Source organism: Ranitomeya imitator, chromosome 6 (assembly GCF_032444005.1).
Source record: "Ranitomeya imitator isolate aRanImi1 chromosome 6, aRanImi1.pri, whole genome shotgun sequence".
Taxonomy (NCBI): domain Eukaryota; kingdom Metazoa; phylum Chordata; class Amphibia; order Anura; family Dendrobatidae; genus Ranitomeya; species Ranitomeya imitator.
In genome coordinates, this window is record NC_091287.1 from 193,683,054 (window position 1) to 193,697,974 (window position 14,921).

The 14,921-nt window shown below is 42.8% G+C and overlaps 1 protein-coding gene across 3 annotated transcripts in view; it reads left to right on the forward strand.

Annotated features, from left to right (window-relative positions):
• The window catches only part of RECK (reversion inducing cysteine rich protein with kazal motifs), a 764,658-nt gene extending 750,912 nt beyond the window's left edge, over positions 1-13,746 (forward strand). For all 3 annotated transcript variants that reach the window (XM_069730400.1, XM_069730403.1, XM_069730401.1), the window contains one exon: positions 13,396-13,746. In XM_069730400.1, coding sequence (XP_069586501.1) covers positions 13,396-13,611 — 216 coding nt within the window. In that variant the 3' untranslated portion in view covers positions 13,612-13,746. The remainder of the gene's footprint in view (positions 1-13,395) is intronic.
• The last annotated feature ends 1,175 nt before the right edge of the window (positions 13,747-14,921 follow it).

Genomic DNA, 14,921 nt, shown 5'->3' on the forward strand with positions numbered 1-14,921 from the left:
ACAAGACACAGAAGGACTTCAAGAAAATCACACAGCAGGAATCCACATTCCAGGGCAAGCACTTTGGTACCAACACAGACAACACAGGTCCAGGGGCAAAGACATCAGCTTTCCTAGAACGGATAGCAGGCAGAACAGGAGCTGAAATCCAGAAACACCAGGAGCAACATGGATGACCAAGCACATGTCTAGGTTCTGTAACTTAATGAGTAGCTCTGGCCCTGTCTAACAGGGAAGAATAACTTTAAATAGGAGCTGCCCCTCAGCAATAGGCTGGGGACTGCAATTCAAGCGCACACACTGCCCCTAATAAAAGCGGGGAAGGTGTGGCTGCGAGCACCCAAAGCACACACAGAAACCAGTACAGCATAGCCAGCACAGGAACTGAGGCTTAAGGCACTTGGTAGCGGCTACAAGCCTGGACACACGTGGAAAGTCTGGCACAAACTGCAGAGGACCTCGCAACCCATGGATATCTTCCACAGCAGCAGCCAGGGGCCGCACACGCGGATGGTTGTGCAGTGGAGCAAAGACATTACAACACATGTACGGCTATGCAGCAGAGCAGAAAACTGAGCAGCATCCATACAGGTAACAGTCAACAGTATCCCAGCTGATTAGAGGGAAAGAAGCAAAGGGTAAGAGCACAGACATGCAAACCAACGACGGGGAAACAAGGCACAAACACACCAGCGTTACAGCCAGGCATGGTACGTGTGCGAGGTTACCAAGCTTCAGAGCTGCCACCAGCTTACGGACATTGTTAGACCTGATCATGCCTGGTTGTAGGTTCAGGGGCGAGATCTACAGATCAGTCTGGTCTGTTAGACATTTCAACCTAAGCAGATTAGCTTCTGTAGAGCTTGTTGCCGCTTGGTAGTTCTTCCAGCTTGTGCGACAGATGTTGATTTTTGTGAGATGGAGGCGGGAAGGAGGTGCATGAACTGCTGTAGAAGGTGGGAGCAACCCTGATTGAACCAGGGCCCGAAATCCTCGCTGTCTGTAGCACATGTTCCGACTCAAGGTCTGACTGGCTCCCGGCTTCCACAATGTTCACCCAGTGAACCATCAGGGAAATGTAGCATCCCTGGCTACAATCATTTGTCCAGGTATTCGTGGTGAAGTGGACCTTCCCAGTCACAGCATTGTTCAGGGCACGGCTGATGTTATTGGATATGTGCTAGTGTAAGGCAGGGATGGCACACTTGGAGAAATAGTGGCGACTGGGGATCAAGCACTGAGGGACAGCCGCCAACATGGGGTTGCAGAAAGATCCTTTCTCCACAAGCCTAAATGGCAACATTTCTAGGGCAAGCAGTCAGGAAACTGTGGGGCTACTTCTGGGCCATCCACCCTAGTCCTGGTTAACTGGGATTTGCTCCCATATCGGATCAATCCACACCAGTGTGAGTTTCCCTCAGGTTATTGGGCTTTTTTGCTGGTGACTGGCATTATTGCACCAACAGTTGTGTTTTGAACTGTCTATCGTGAGTGATTCCCATTCCTTTCCACTATGTTTTGGGTTTGCTCACTATTACCTACAGGCTGGACATCATGCTTATGAGGATCCCTCAATAACCATTTTTTATCTGCAGTTTGGTTGTGTTGATTCCATGACACCTTATTGGGTTATGAGGGTTACATTGGGGAGCTGTTCCTTTTTCATTTATTGTTTTCTCATTCAGTATATGTTATATGACATTGTTTACCCCTGAATGTACTAGATATTATATGATAGCAAGCATATGACACTTTACATATTGCGTTATATGGGGTCACATACATTGCAATGTGCTGTTTTCCCTCTATTTATATTCTCAGGACTATGGAGTGTTTGTACCCACATCTGTTTTTAATTATGTTTTATTTCACTTGCTATTTTATGTGCTAAATAAAGATTTTTCACTATATTTTTTATGATTTTCAGGAGTAGTGTGCACCTTTTTTTTTTTTTATTACAGTAGTGCCTTCTTCCTTCCCTTGCATTGATTATACTACTGCTTTTGCACCTCCCCGGTTTATATAGTTTAGTAGTGCACCTTGGTCATAAAACCTGAGGCTACCATCAGTAACACACTATTCCACCAGGGACTCAGATCCTGCAGTGCCAGACGTGTCCCCCTGCTTAAGCTAGTACATGCCCGAGCCCGTCTGAACTTTGCTAGAGAGCATTTGGATTATCCAGAAGAGTATTAGGAGAATGTCATATGATCTGATGAAATCAAAGTAGAACTGTTTGGTAGAAACAAAACTCGTCGTGTTTGGAGGAGACCCAATGCCGAGTTGCATCCAAAGAACACCATACCTACTGTGAAGCACATCATGCTTTGGGGCTGTTTCTCTGCAAAGGGAGCAGGACGACTGATCGGTGTACATGAAAGAATGAATGGGGCATGTATCGTGAAATTTTGAGTTTAAGCCTCCTTCCGTCAGCAAGGGCACTAAAGATGAAATGTGGATGGGTCTTTCAGCATGATAATGATCACAAGCACACAACCAGGGTAACGAAGGAGTGGCTTCGTAAAAAGCATAAAAGGTCCTGGAGTGGCCTAGCCAGTCTCCAGATGTCAACCCCTTAGAAAACCTTTGGAGGGAGTTGAAAGTAGTGTTGCCCTGCGACAGGCCCAAAACATCAAAATTAGCGAAATTAGGATTATTTAGTCTAGAAAAAAGACGACTGAGGGGCGATCTAATAACCATGTATAAGTATATAAGGGGACAATACAAATATCTCGCTGAGGATCTGTTTATACCATGGAAGGTGACGGGCACAAGGGGGCATTCTTTGCGTCTGGAGGAGAGAAGGTTTTTCCACCAACATAGAAGAGGATTCTTTACTATTAGGGCAGTGAGAATCTGGAATTGCTTGCCTGAGGAGGTGGTGATGGCGAACTCAGTCGATGGGTTCAAGAGAGGCCTGGATGTCTTCCTGGAGCAGAACAATATTGTATCATACAATTAGGTTCTGTAGAAGGACGTAGATCTGGGGATTTATTATGATGGAATATAGGCTGAACTGGATGGACAAATGTCTTTTTTCGGCCTTACTAACTATGTTACTATGTTACTATCACTGCTCAAGAGGATATCTGCATGGAGGAATGGGCCAACATACCACCAACAGTGTGTGCCAACCTTGTGAAGACTTACAGAAAATGATTGACCTCTGTCATTGCCAACAAAGGATATATAACAAAATATTGAGATGAACTTTTGTTAATGACTAAATACTTATTTTCCACCATAATTTGAAAATTAAACCTTGCCAAATCAGAGAAATAGATTTTCTGGATTTGTTTTCTCAATTTTGACTCTCATAGATATGGTCTACCTATGATGTCAATTACAGGCCTCTCTCATCTATTTAAGTGGGAGAACTTGCACAATTGGTGGCTGACTAAATATTCCCCCCTCCCCCCCCACTGTACTTTTCCATTATGCAATACCACCAGAGAGGTGTTTGATTGGTTCCAAATTTATTCTGCTACTGAATTATTACCCTAAAAATACAACTATCTTCAGTGAAAAAAAAAAAAAAGAGTCCTAAGGCTGTGTGCCCAAGATGCGTTTTTTATGCATTTCCGACGTGTTTTTTGCCGCAGCGGAACCACTTAAAAAACACAATCCTATGGGATTCCGCAGTTGCTGTGCCCATGCTGCAGATTTTCCCGCTACAGAATCGCATAGCGGTAAAATCTGCAGCTTGTTCATAATTTCTGCGGAATCGCGGTGATTCTGCTGCCATAGGATTGCATTGAAACGCTCAGTTTACGCATTTGGCTATGCTTCGTGTGGCTATGCTTGGCTTCATGTGCGGATGGTACCCACAGTCTGCAGAAGAGGCGACTCCTGGGTACCATATTCCTGTTAAAATAAAAAATAGGGTTATACTTACCTTCCGACGGTCCCCGATCTCTTCAGGGGTGCACGCTGCGGCTTCCATTCCCAGGGATGCATTGCGCGAATCTTGTGAGATGACCTCACGGTCACGCGACCGTGATGTCACAAAGGTCCTTCACGCAAAGCATCCCTGGGAACGGAAGGTACCGGGAGCGCCGCAGCATCAATAGTAAAAAGTTGGTCACACTTATCAAGCACTATGCTTGACAAGTGTGACCAACCTGTCAATCACTTTTCCAAGCGATGCTTTAAATCGCTAGCTAAAGCTAGCATTCTGCAAGCTAAAAACGCTTGTGTTTTGCGGGAAAACGCATGCGAATTCCGCATTAGTTTTACCCGCGGCAGGGAGTTGCGGAAATGCTGCGGACATTTCCGCAGCATTTCTGCAACGTGGACACATAGCCTAAGGGCTCCTTCTCACTTGCGTGAAATACGTCCGAGTCTCGCATGGTAACACCCAGCTCTGCCGCCGACACTTGAGAGCGGAGCGTGCAGCTCCATGTATTGCTGTGGGGCCGCACGCTCCGCTCTGGAGTGCCGGCGGCAGAGCCGGGTTTTGACCTGCGAGACTCGGACGTATTTCACGCAAGTGAGAAGGAGCCCTTAGAGTGAGGATATGGCCAACACAGAGCTCTGATCTCAATGTCAGGCCAGTCTCACACATCCAGATATTTCCGGTACCGGAAAAATCGGTACCGGAATTATCCGTGTCCGTGTGCCCGTGCGTTTATGTGGCACATCAGTGTGGCACACGTACGGCACACGTGTGCCGCTCGTGTGCCGACTGGGTACCACACGGAGCGTGCAGGAGAAAGCGCTAGAGATAAGCGCTGTCCCCTGCATCTGGTGCTGAAGCCACCATTCATATCTTCTATCCAGCAGCGTTCGCTGGAGAGAAGATATGAATAATCCATTTTTTTTTCTCGTGTTTAAAATAAAGATCCCTGTCCCCACCCCCTGTGCGCCCACCCGCTGTTAATAAAATACTCACCTGGCTCCCTCGCAGTGTCCTGTCCTTGCCGCACCTTCTCCTGTATGAGCGGTCACGTGGTGCCGCCCATTACAGTGATGAATATGCGGCTCCACCCCTATGGGAGGTGGAGCCGCATATTCATGACTAATCGGTATAAATAACCATGGTACCACTGAAAATGTCATCTTGTCCCGCAAAAAACGAGCCGCCATATAGCATCATCAGCAAAAAAATAAAAAAGTTCTAGTCCTGAGAATAAAGCAATGCAAAAATAATTATTTTTTCTATAAAATAGTTTTTATCGTATAAAAGCGACAAAACATAAAAAAATGATATAAATGAGGTATCGCTGTAATCGTACTGACCTGAAGAATAAAACTGCTTTATCAATTTTACCAAAGGCGGAACGGTATAAACGCCTCCCCCAAAAGAAATTCATAAATAACTGGTTTTTGGTCATTCTGCCTCACAAAAATCGGAATAAAAAGCGATCAAAAAATGTCACGTGCCCAAAAATGTTACCAATAAAAACGTCACCGCAAAAAACAAGACCTCACATGACTCTGTGGACCAAAATATGGAAAAATTACAGCTCTCAAAATGTGGTAACGCAAAAAATATTTTTTGCAATAAAAAGCGTCTTTCAGTGTGTGACGGCTGACAATCATAAAAATCCGCTAAAAAACCCGCTATAAAAGTAAATCAAACCCGCCTTCATCACCCCCTTAGTTAGGGAAAAATTAAAATAATGTATTTATTTCCATTTTCCCATTAGGGCTAGGGTTAGGGTTAGGGCTAGGGTTAGGGCTAGGGTTAGGGTTGGGGCTAGGGTTAAGGCTACAGTTAGGGTTGGGGCTAAAGTTAGGGTTAGGGTTGGGGCTAAAGTTACGGTTAGGGTTTAGATTACATTTACGGTTGGGAATAGGGTTGGGATTAGGGTTAGGGGTGTGTCAGGGTTAGAGGTGTGGTTAGGGTTACTGTTGGGATTAGGGTTAGGGGTGTGTTTGGATTAGGGTTTCAGTTATAATTTGGGGGGTTTCCACTGTTTAGGCACATCAGGGGCTCTCCAAACGCGACATGGCGTCCGATCTCAATTCCAGCCAATTCTGCGTTGAAAAAGTAAAACAGTGCTCCTTCCCTTCAGAGCTCTCCCGTGTGCCCAAACAGGGGTTTACCCCAACATATGGGGTATCAACGTACTCAGGACAAATTGGACAACAACTTTTGGGGTCCAATTTCTCCTGTTACCCTTGGGAAAATACAAAACTGGGGGCTAAAAAATAATTTTTGTGGGAAAAAAAAAGATTTTTTATTTTCACGGCTCTGCGTTATAAACTGTAGTGAAACACTTGGGGGCTCAAAGTTCTCACAACACATCTAGATAAGCTCCTTGGGGGTCTAGTTTCCAATATGGGGTCACTTGTGGGGGGGGTTCTACTGTTTAGGTACATTAGGGGCTCTGCAAATGCAATGTGACGCCTGCAGACCATTCCATCTAAGTCTGCATTCCAAATGGCGCTACTTCCCTTCTGAGCCCTCCCATGCATCCAAACGGTGGTTCCCCCCCACATATGGATTATCAGCGCACTCAGGACAAATTGGACCACAACTTTTGGGGTCCAATTTCTCCTGTTACCCTCGGGAAAATACAAAACTGGGGGCTATAAATAATTTATGTGGGAAAAATGTTTTGTTTTATTTTTACGGCTCTGCATTATAAACTTCTGTGAAGCCCTTGGTGGGTCATAGCGCTCACCACACATCTAGATAAGTTCCTTAGGGGGTCTTCTTTCCAAAATGGTGTCACTTGTGGGGGGTTTCAATGTTTAGGCACATCAGTGGCTCTCCAAACGCAACATGGCGTCCCATCTCAATTCCTGTCAATTTTGCATTGAAAAGTCAAACGGCGCTCCTTCCCTTCCGAGCTCTCCCATGCTCCCAAACAGTGGTTTACCTCCACATATGGGGTATCAGCGTATTCAGGACAAATTGTACAACAACTTTTGGGGTCCAATTTATTCTCTTACCCTTGGGAAAATAAAAAATTGGGGGCGAAAAGATAATTTTTGTGAAAAAATATAATTTTTTATTTTTACGGTTCTGCATTATAAACTTCTGTAAAGCACTTGGTGGGTCAAAGTGTTCACCACACCTCTAGATAGGTTCCTTAGGGGGTCTACTTTCCAAAATGGTGTCACTTGTGGGGGGTTTCAATGTTTAGGCACATTAGGGGCTCTCCAAACTCAACATGGTGTCCCATCTCGATTCCAGTCAATTTTGCATTGAAAAGTCAAATGGCGCTCCTTCGCTTCCAAGCTCTGTCATGCGCCCAAACAGTGGTTTACCCCCACATATGGGGTATCGGTGTACTCAGGACAAATTGTACAAAACCTTTGGGGTCCATTTTCTCCTGTTACCCTTGGTAAAATAAAACAAATTGGAGCTGAAGTAAATTTTTTGTGAAAAAAAGTTAAATGTTCATTTTTATTTAAACATTCCAAAAATTCCTGTGAAGAACCAAAAGGGTTAATAAACTTCTTGAATATGGTTTTGAGCACCATGAGGGGTGCAGATTTTAGAATGGTGTCACACTTGGGTATTTTCTATCATATAGACCCTTCAAAAAGACTTCAAATGAGATGTGGTCCCTAAAAAAAATGGTGTTGTAAAAATGAGAAATTGCTGGTCAACTTTTAACCCTTATAACTCCCTAACAAAAAAAATGTTTGGTTCCAAAATTGTGCTGATGTAAAGTAGACATGTGGGAAATGTTACTTATTAAGTATTTTGTGTGACATATCTCTGATTTAATTGCATAAAAATTCAAAGTTGGAAAATTGCAAAATTTTCGCCAAATTTCCTTTTTTTCACAAATAAATGCAGGTAATATCAAATAAATTTTACCGCTATCATGAAGTAAAACATGTCTCGAGAAAACAGTGTCAGAATCACTGGGATCCGTTGAAGCGTTCCAGAGTTATAACCTCATAAAGGGACAGTGGTCAGAATTGTAAAAATTGGCTCGGTCCATAACGTGCAAACCACACTTGGGGGTAAAGGGGTTAATGGGGGTTGTGCCACAAACAAAAGTATATTTTAGTCAACAGATATTGGAATAATAATAAACGTCACAATTGGATGTATTTAAAAAAAAAAAAAAATTTCCTTTCTCAAGATAATTTTATTAGGCTATGTGCCCATGTTGCGGATTAGCCTAAGGAATTTTTTGTGCAGATTCTGTATCTCTTGGCAGAAAACAGGTGCGGATTTCTTGCGTTTTTTACCCCTGCGGATTTCTATAATGGAATGGGAACAAAAACGCTGTAGATCCCCAAAATGAAGTGACATGCTACTTCTTTTAATCCGCAGCGTTTCCGCCCGGAATTTTCGCACCATTAGCACAGCGTTTTTTTTTCTCTCATTGATTTACATTGTACTGTAAATCACTTGCGAATCTGCAGCGTTTCTACATGGTAAAAAATTTGCCCCTGTGTAATGGCTGTGTCCGACTGTGCAGTAACATGGTCAGATTCACGACAGCTACTGAACATGGGAGAAAGCTAAAGACTGTACAGACATAACAGCATGGAGTCACAGCCTAGTCTTTCTTTCAGGTAAAACATTGTTAGAAAGAGGCACTGAAATATTTTACCCACTAAAAGAATCAGCTGTGATTCCCTGCTGTAATGTCTATACTCTTTTGCATCTTCCCCTGCCCAGGAGCTGTGGTATGATCAGACCATGTTCCTACACGATAAGACACAGCCATTGCACAGGACATAGCAGGGGCACATTTTTAAAATTATCTCAGCACAGGAATATTTCTTGTAAAAACATTCAATTGTGGAGCTTATTATTAGTCCAAGATCTGTTGACCAAAGTATACTTTTGATCATAACACAACCTTGGTTGGGACTAGCCCAGAGTGGGAAGTGCTAGGCTGAAGGAACAAAAGACAATTCTTGTCAGAACATCAGAAAGGGCCCAGAGTCCGTTAGAAGAAGGCCCAAGGTCTGATGTGAGCAGTGCCACATTACCTGGGTGTCCCTAACGATGTAGAGTAAGAGAGAGAAGTGACAAAAAAAACAGAGTTATCAATGAGAGACAGGTCCTGTGATTGCAGGTTGATAGTAGGATTCTTGCTAATTGGACTGTAGTATGGAGTGGAGCTGTGCTGTGGAGAGGTAGAAAGGAACGTTGAAGATTTAGTATAAGCGAGTAAAAAGGAAGGAATTGAAATTGTTTGGAAAATGCTCTGTATTGTAAAGGAAACGTTCATCAAGTTGCGTGCCCGCTATCTAATGTACATAATCCCCCCAAGTTTTCATGGTAAAAAGTTTATCTTCAAATGGTGGTCTCCCTCATTGAACTGTCAAACATATGGTCCTGGCAAACCAAAGTCATTGGTTACATGTGGACTGCAAGTGGTTGCACCTTTCAGCTCAAGTCCACACACCCAGCCAGGACCCCCACCTTCATGTAACGTGTAGGGACAAAAGAGATGAGTACCTCACCCAGAGCTACAGCCCCATGCCACTTTACACAATTTAAATAAAAAATAGCGTGTAAGCATACCTAGAATTGATGCTTTGATGCTGGTTTGAAGGCAAAAGTGTGATGACACCAAATATTGAAACGTTTTCTCTTTTGTTTATTCACTTTGCATTTTGTTAATTGATAAAAATAAACTAATAATACTTCTATTGTTTTAAAAAATGTTTAAGTATTCTTGCTTTGCAGAGACTAAAAATTTGCACAGTACTGCATGTACTTCAAATTGGTATTAACCCCTTTCCAACTTGGGATTTTCCTCTTTTGTATTTTCTTTTTTTGCTCCCCTTCTTCCCAGAGCCATAACTTTTTATTTTTCTGTCAATAAGGCTATGTTAGGGCCTGTTTTTTGCGGGACGAGTTGTAATTTTGAACGACATCATTGATTTTACCATATAGTGTACTGGAAAACAGGAAAAAAATTCCAAGTGCCGTGAAATTGCAAAAGAAGTGCAATTCTACAGCTGTTTTTTGCTTCTTTTTACAATGTTCACTGAAACCTAAAACTGATCTGAGACTTTTTTTATTTATGTAGTGAAAAAAAGTACAAAACAAAAAACATATATATAATAGGGAAAATAATCAACTGTGTAACATGTAGTCCCTTTAAAAAAATATTTTTTTATTAAATATAAACATAAAAATACCTAATCCCAGTGAAACACAATAGACCTAGCCGTGCACATAACCTAACAAAAATCCCTATGCTTAGCTGCTGTCCCTTCCTAGCAGTGGAGGTTGGCACCCTGATAGAAGCGATTTTTTTGGCGCCCCCACTCAACGGCGACTATCCCCAGCTCGCCCTATTTATTCCTATCAGGCTATAGGTGGGAAAACAATAAGCATAAAAAAAAGATGAAAGAAAAGCATTAGGTAAAAAAGAAGGCTATAATGCACAAACAATTTCACTTCCCCCATGCAAATATTCCTAATAAACAGAAATAGACTATACCTCAGCAATGCACTTGCATATAGCTACAAAGGTCCTATGATGTGTTGGCTATGATGGCCACTCCATAGATACACACAGCCTATATTGCATAGGACTACAGAAAAAGTAGATATAGAAAAAATGATAGCAGGGGGAGGTCAAATTACCAAACGATTAAAAACCTGGTTCAAGTGATAATAAACAGTCCATCATAGCTGACATTTACAACTTTCAGCGATATGCAGTATTTATAAGCACTGATGGATGATCAGTAATATCAAACAGTCCATCATAACTGACATTAACAACTTTCAGCGATATGCAGTTTTATAAGCACTGATGGATGATTCAAAGGAAAGCAAAGAAGGGTGTTAGCCCAAAAACACATAGCTTTTGGGCCCCAGCGCAATTGTCTCCGCCAGAGTGGGAAAGCCAGTGACTGAGGGCTGATGTTGATAGCCTAAAGGGACCATGGTTATTGCCCCCCCCTCCCCCCCGGCTAAAAAGTGTAAGATGCGCCTATTCTGGTACTTAGCCTCTCTTTCCGCTCCCCTGTAGCGCTGGGATATGGGGTAATAAGGGGTTAATGTAACCTTGCTATTGTAAGGTGACATTAAGCCAGGTTAATAATGGAGAGGTGTCAATAAGACACCTATCCATTATTAATCCAGTAGTAATAAAGGGTTAAAATACACACACCTAATGAATGAAGTATTTTAATGAAATAAACACATGGGTTTTAATATCTTTATTGTATGCTTAATCCAAGTGGCGACCCATCTCTTCTGAAAAAAAAGGAAAAATAAAAAAACAACAATATCCCATACCTGTCTGCCGTACAGTCATGTCCCATGCAGTAAATCCATCTCAAGGGGTTAAATACAGTTGCAACCAGGAGCGGTGCTGATGCGACTGCTCCTGGCTGTAAAACACAGGGGAGTGGGAAGAGAGTGGCCAAGTGCCAGAATAGACACATCTTACAGATGCACCTTTTCTGGGGTGGCTGGGGGCAGATGTTTTTAGCCGGGGGGGGGGGGGGGCAATAACCATGGTCTCTCTCGATTAATATCTGCCCTCAGTCACTGGCTTTCCCACTCTGGCGGAGAAAATTGCACGGGAGCCAGTTTTTTCCGTGATTTAGCCCCTCTATTTTAACCCCTGTTTTCACAAATATTTGAGCCCATGGATCCATTATATGTCCATTTTGCAAGGTTGCGAGAAAAAAATAACGCAGTACGGATGCCATACGGATTACATACGGAGGATGACATGCGTAAAATACGCAGCCACACCCTGCCTACGGAGGAGATACGGATCACTGTTTAGGGAACATTTCTGTGTATTTGGTCCGTAAAAAACGGACCGTATTTTTATACGTTGTGTGTGACTTCAGCCTTACCCTGTAAACAAAATCTAAAAAAAAGGACTACATCTGTGAAACCGTATTGCGTATTTAAAAGTAAATGCAATAGATATCACTGTTACGTAATGGATCATGTTGACTTAAAATGGGTTTTGCAATGGAACATCTATCTTAGGCCGGGGTAACACTCGCGTGTGCAATGCAAGAAACTCACGCGAGTCTCACATCAATACCTGGCACAGCTGCCGGCACCGGAGTGTACGGCTGCATGTATTTCTATGCAGCTGAATGCTCTGGTCCTGAGCTGCTGGGTATTGATGTGAGAGACTCGCCCATGTTTCTCGCATTGCACACGCAAAAGTGACCCTGGCCTTAGATGTGGTCTGAGCATAGCAAATCTTAAAAAGAATCCGTCACCAGGTTTTTGCTGCCCCATCTGTGAGCAGCTTAATGAAGAGGAAGAGATCCTGAATCCTGCGATGTGTCACTTACTGGGCTGCTTGCTGTCATTTTGATAAAATTCCTGTTTTCTCTACTGCAGATCTAGCAGACATCTGAATGTCGTGCTCTATATAACCCTGCCCACTCCTCTGATTGGCAGCTGTGTACATGGGCAGAAGCTGACAATCAGTGGTAGGGACGGGGTTATGCAGAGGTTGTGAATATACCAGACTACCTGGCATCAGGTTTACAAGACCTCTAATGATGATCTCCTGCTGATAAAACACTGATTTTATCAAAACTACAACAGCAGGCCAGTAAGTGACATGTCACTGGAATCAGAATCTCTGCCTCTACATTATGCTGCTCCCAGATTAGATGACAATAACATGCTAACTGGATCCCTATAATGCACTAACTCATGTTTATTTCCAGAAGCCGTTATAAATTTCCACAATGGGCATATCTTAATATTTTCTCTGTCTCTATAAATCACCAGGTGTAGAAAACTATGTTGCCTGCTGTCAGGCCTGTTAAAGGACTATCAGCAGCAACAAAAGATTTTAAAGGGAATTTGGCAGAAACTTTTACTTCCCCGGACCATTATTATGACTGTATAGCCCTTTAAAAGACAAGTCAGTTGATCCTTTTGATGATGCCCTTCTTGCTTCCTGCCTGGCAACACCTTCCCCTGACAGGTCAATGGCCAAGTACCAGAGCAAATGATTAATCCTTCACCCTGGGAGCTAGAAGTGTATCTTCATGACCCAATGAACTTCCAGACACAACATCAAAACATTTCTTGCTGCTAGAGCGGTATTTAGGGTCCCAAATGGCATTGGCTGGCTTTAAGGTCATATAAACAATATGTGGCGATGGCTCTGACTGGTTCCATTTAAGAGTACAAACAAATTGTGATAAGTAAGCCATACTAAAGTCTGTTTGTGTGCAGAGGATATATTGCTACAGCATTGTAGGGGGAACCAATACATTATACTGTGTATCATATGCTACAAATGATTTCTCAGCTCTTTCTAATTATATAAAATAGTAACTGTAGATCTTTTAACACTGGAAATAAGTTTTGAAATATATCACCTCAGTTATACCTGGGTATTGTTAATTGTAAAGTGCTGCGGAATATGTTGGCGCTATATAAATAAAAATTATTATTATAATTATTATTATTGTAGGTGATAAAGCCAAGTTCTCAGCATGTCCTTTTCTTCTGTCTAGATTGAAGCATGTAATAAAGAGGCGGAGAAGATAAATTCACTAATAAATTCTGACAGTCCGACTCTGGCATCCCAGGTGCCATTATCAGCCCTCATCACTTCGGAGGTTCAAATATCACCAACGCTTAAGTCCAACTGTAATAAGATAAGATGTCATATCAATTATTTATGTATATATATTCTGATTACTCTGTTGTATTCACCCAGCAATGTATGATATATGCTGTTATTACAAAAAAGTATTTTATTATTTAAAAAGTTTATTACTTCGTTTTAAAGATGTCCAAGAGTTAAAAAATGGTAGTAACAAATGTTACAAAACAAAATATAACTAAATAAAACATAAATCCCCCATTCTCTCCATTACTCACTGATTGAATCCCCCAGTGCAGATACTGCAGCGGCCCTTGCTGATTGTTATTCACATTCCAGAAACAATTGGATGCATACAGCAGCTGCAGACAATCATTGGCCTCAGTGCCTTTACTTTCTGGCATTACCACTGAGACCTGTGATTGGCTGCAGCACTCAGACACATCATTTTTTTTTACACTACAACCCCTTTTAAAAGGAACCTGTCATGATAAAAACAAAGCTATTAACCTGTAGCTGTGCGATTAATCTGCAGGTTAACAGCAATTGAAAACCTTGTGGCAGCCACCCTAAAGGTACCTTCACACATAACGATATCGCTAACGATATCGTTGCAACGTCACATTTTTTTGTGACGTAGCAACGATCCCACTAACGATCTCGTTATGTTTGACAGCGACCAACGATCAGGCCCCTGCTGTGAGATCGTTCGTCGTGGGGAATTATCAGGACCTTTTTTTGGTCGCTGATCACCCGCTGTCATCGCTGGATCGGCGTGTGTGACGCCGATCCAGCGATGTGTTCACTTGTAAGCACAGTAACACGATATTTACCCTGGTTACCATTGTAAAAGTAAAAAAAAAAACACTACATACTCACATTCTGATGTGTCACGTCCCTTGCTGTCAGCTTCCCTGCACTGACTGTCAGTGCCGGCCGGAAAGCAGAGCACAGCGGTGACGTCACCGCTGTGCTCTGCTTTACGGCCGGCACTGACACAGTCAGTGCGGGAAGCTGACGGCGGGGGACGTGACACATCAGAATGTGAGTATGTAGTGTTTTTTTTTAACTTTTACAATGGTAACCAGGGTAAATATCGGGTTACTAAGCACGGCCCTGCACTTAGTAACCCGATGTTTACCCTGGTTACCCGGGGACTTCGGCATCGTTGAAGACAGTTTCAATGATGCCGAAGTCTTTCCCCGGATCGTTGGTCACTGGAGAGAGCTGTCTGTGTGACAGCTCCCCAGCGACCACACAACGACTTACCAACGATCACGGCCAGGTCGTATCGCTGGTCATGATCATTGGTAAGTCGTTTAGTGTAACGGTACCTTAAAGGGACTCTGTCACCTGAATTTGGCGGGACTGGTTTTGGGTCATATGGGCGGAGTTTGCGGGTGTTTGATTCACCCTTTCCTTACCTGCTGGCTG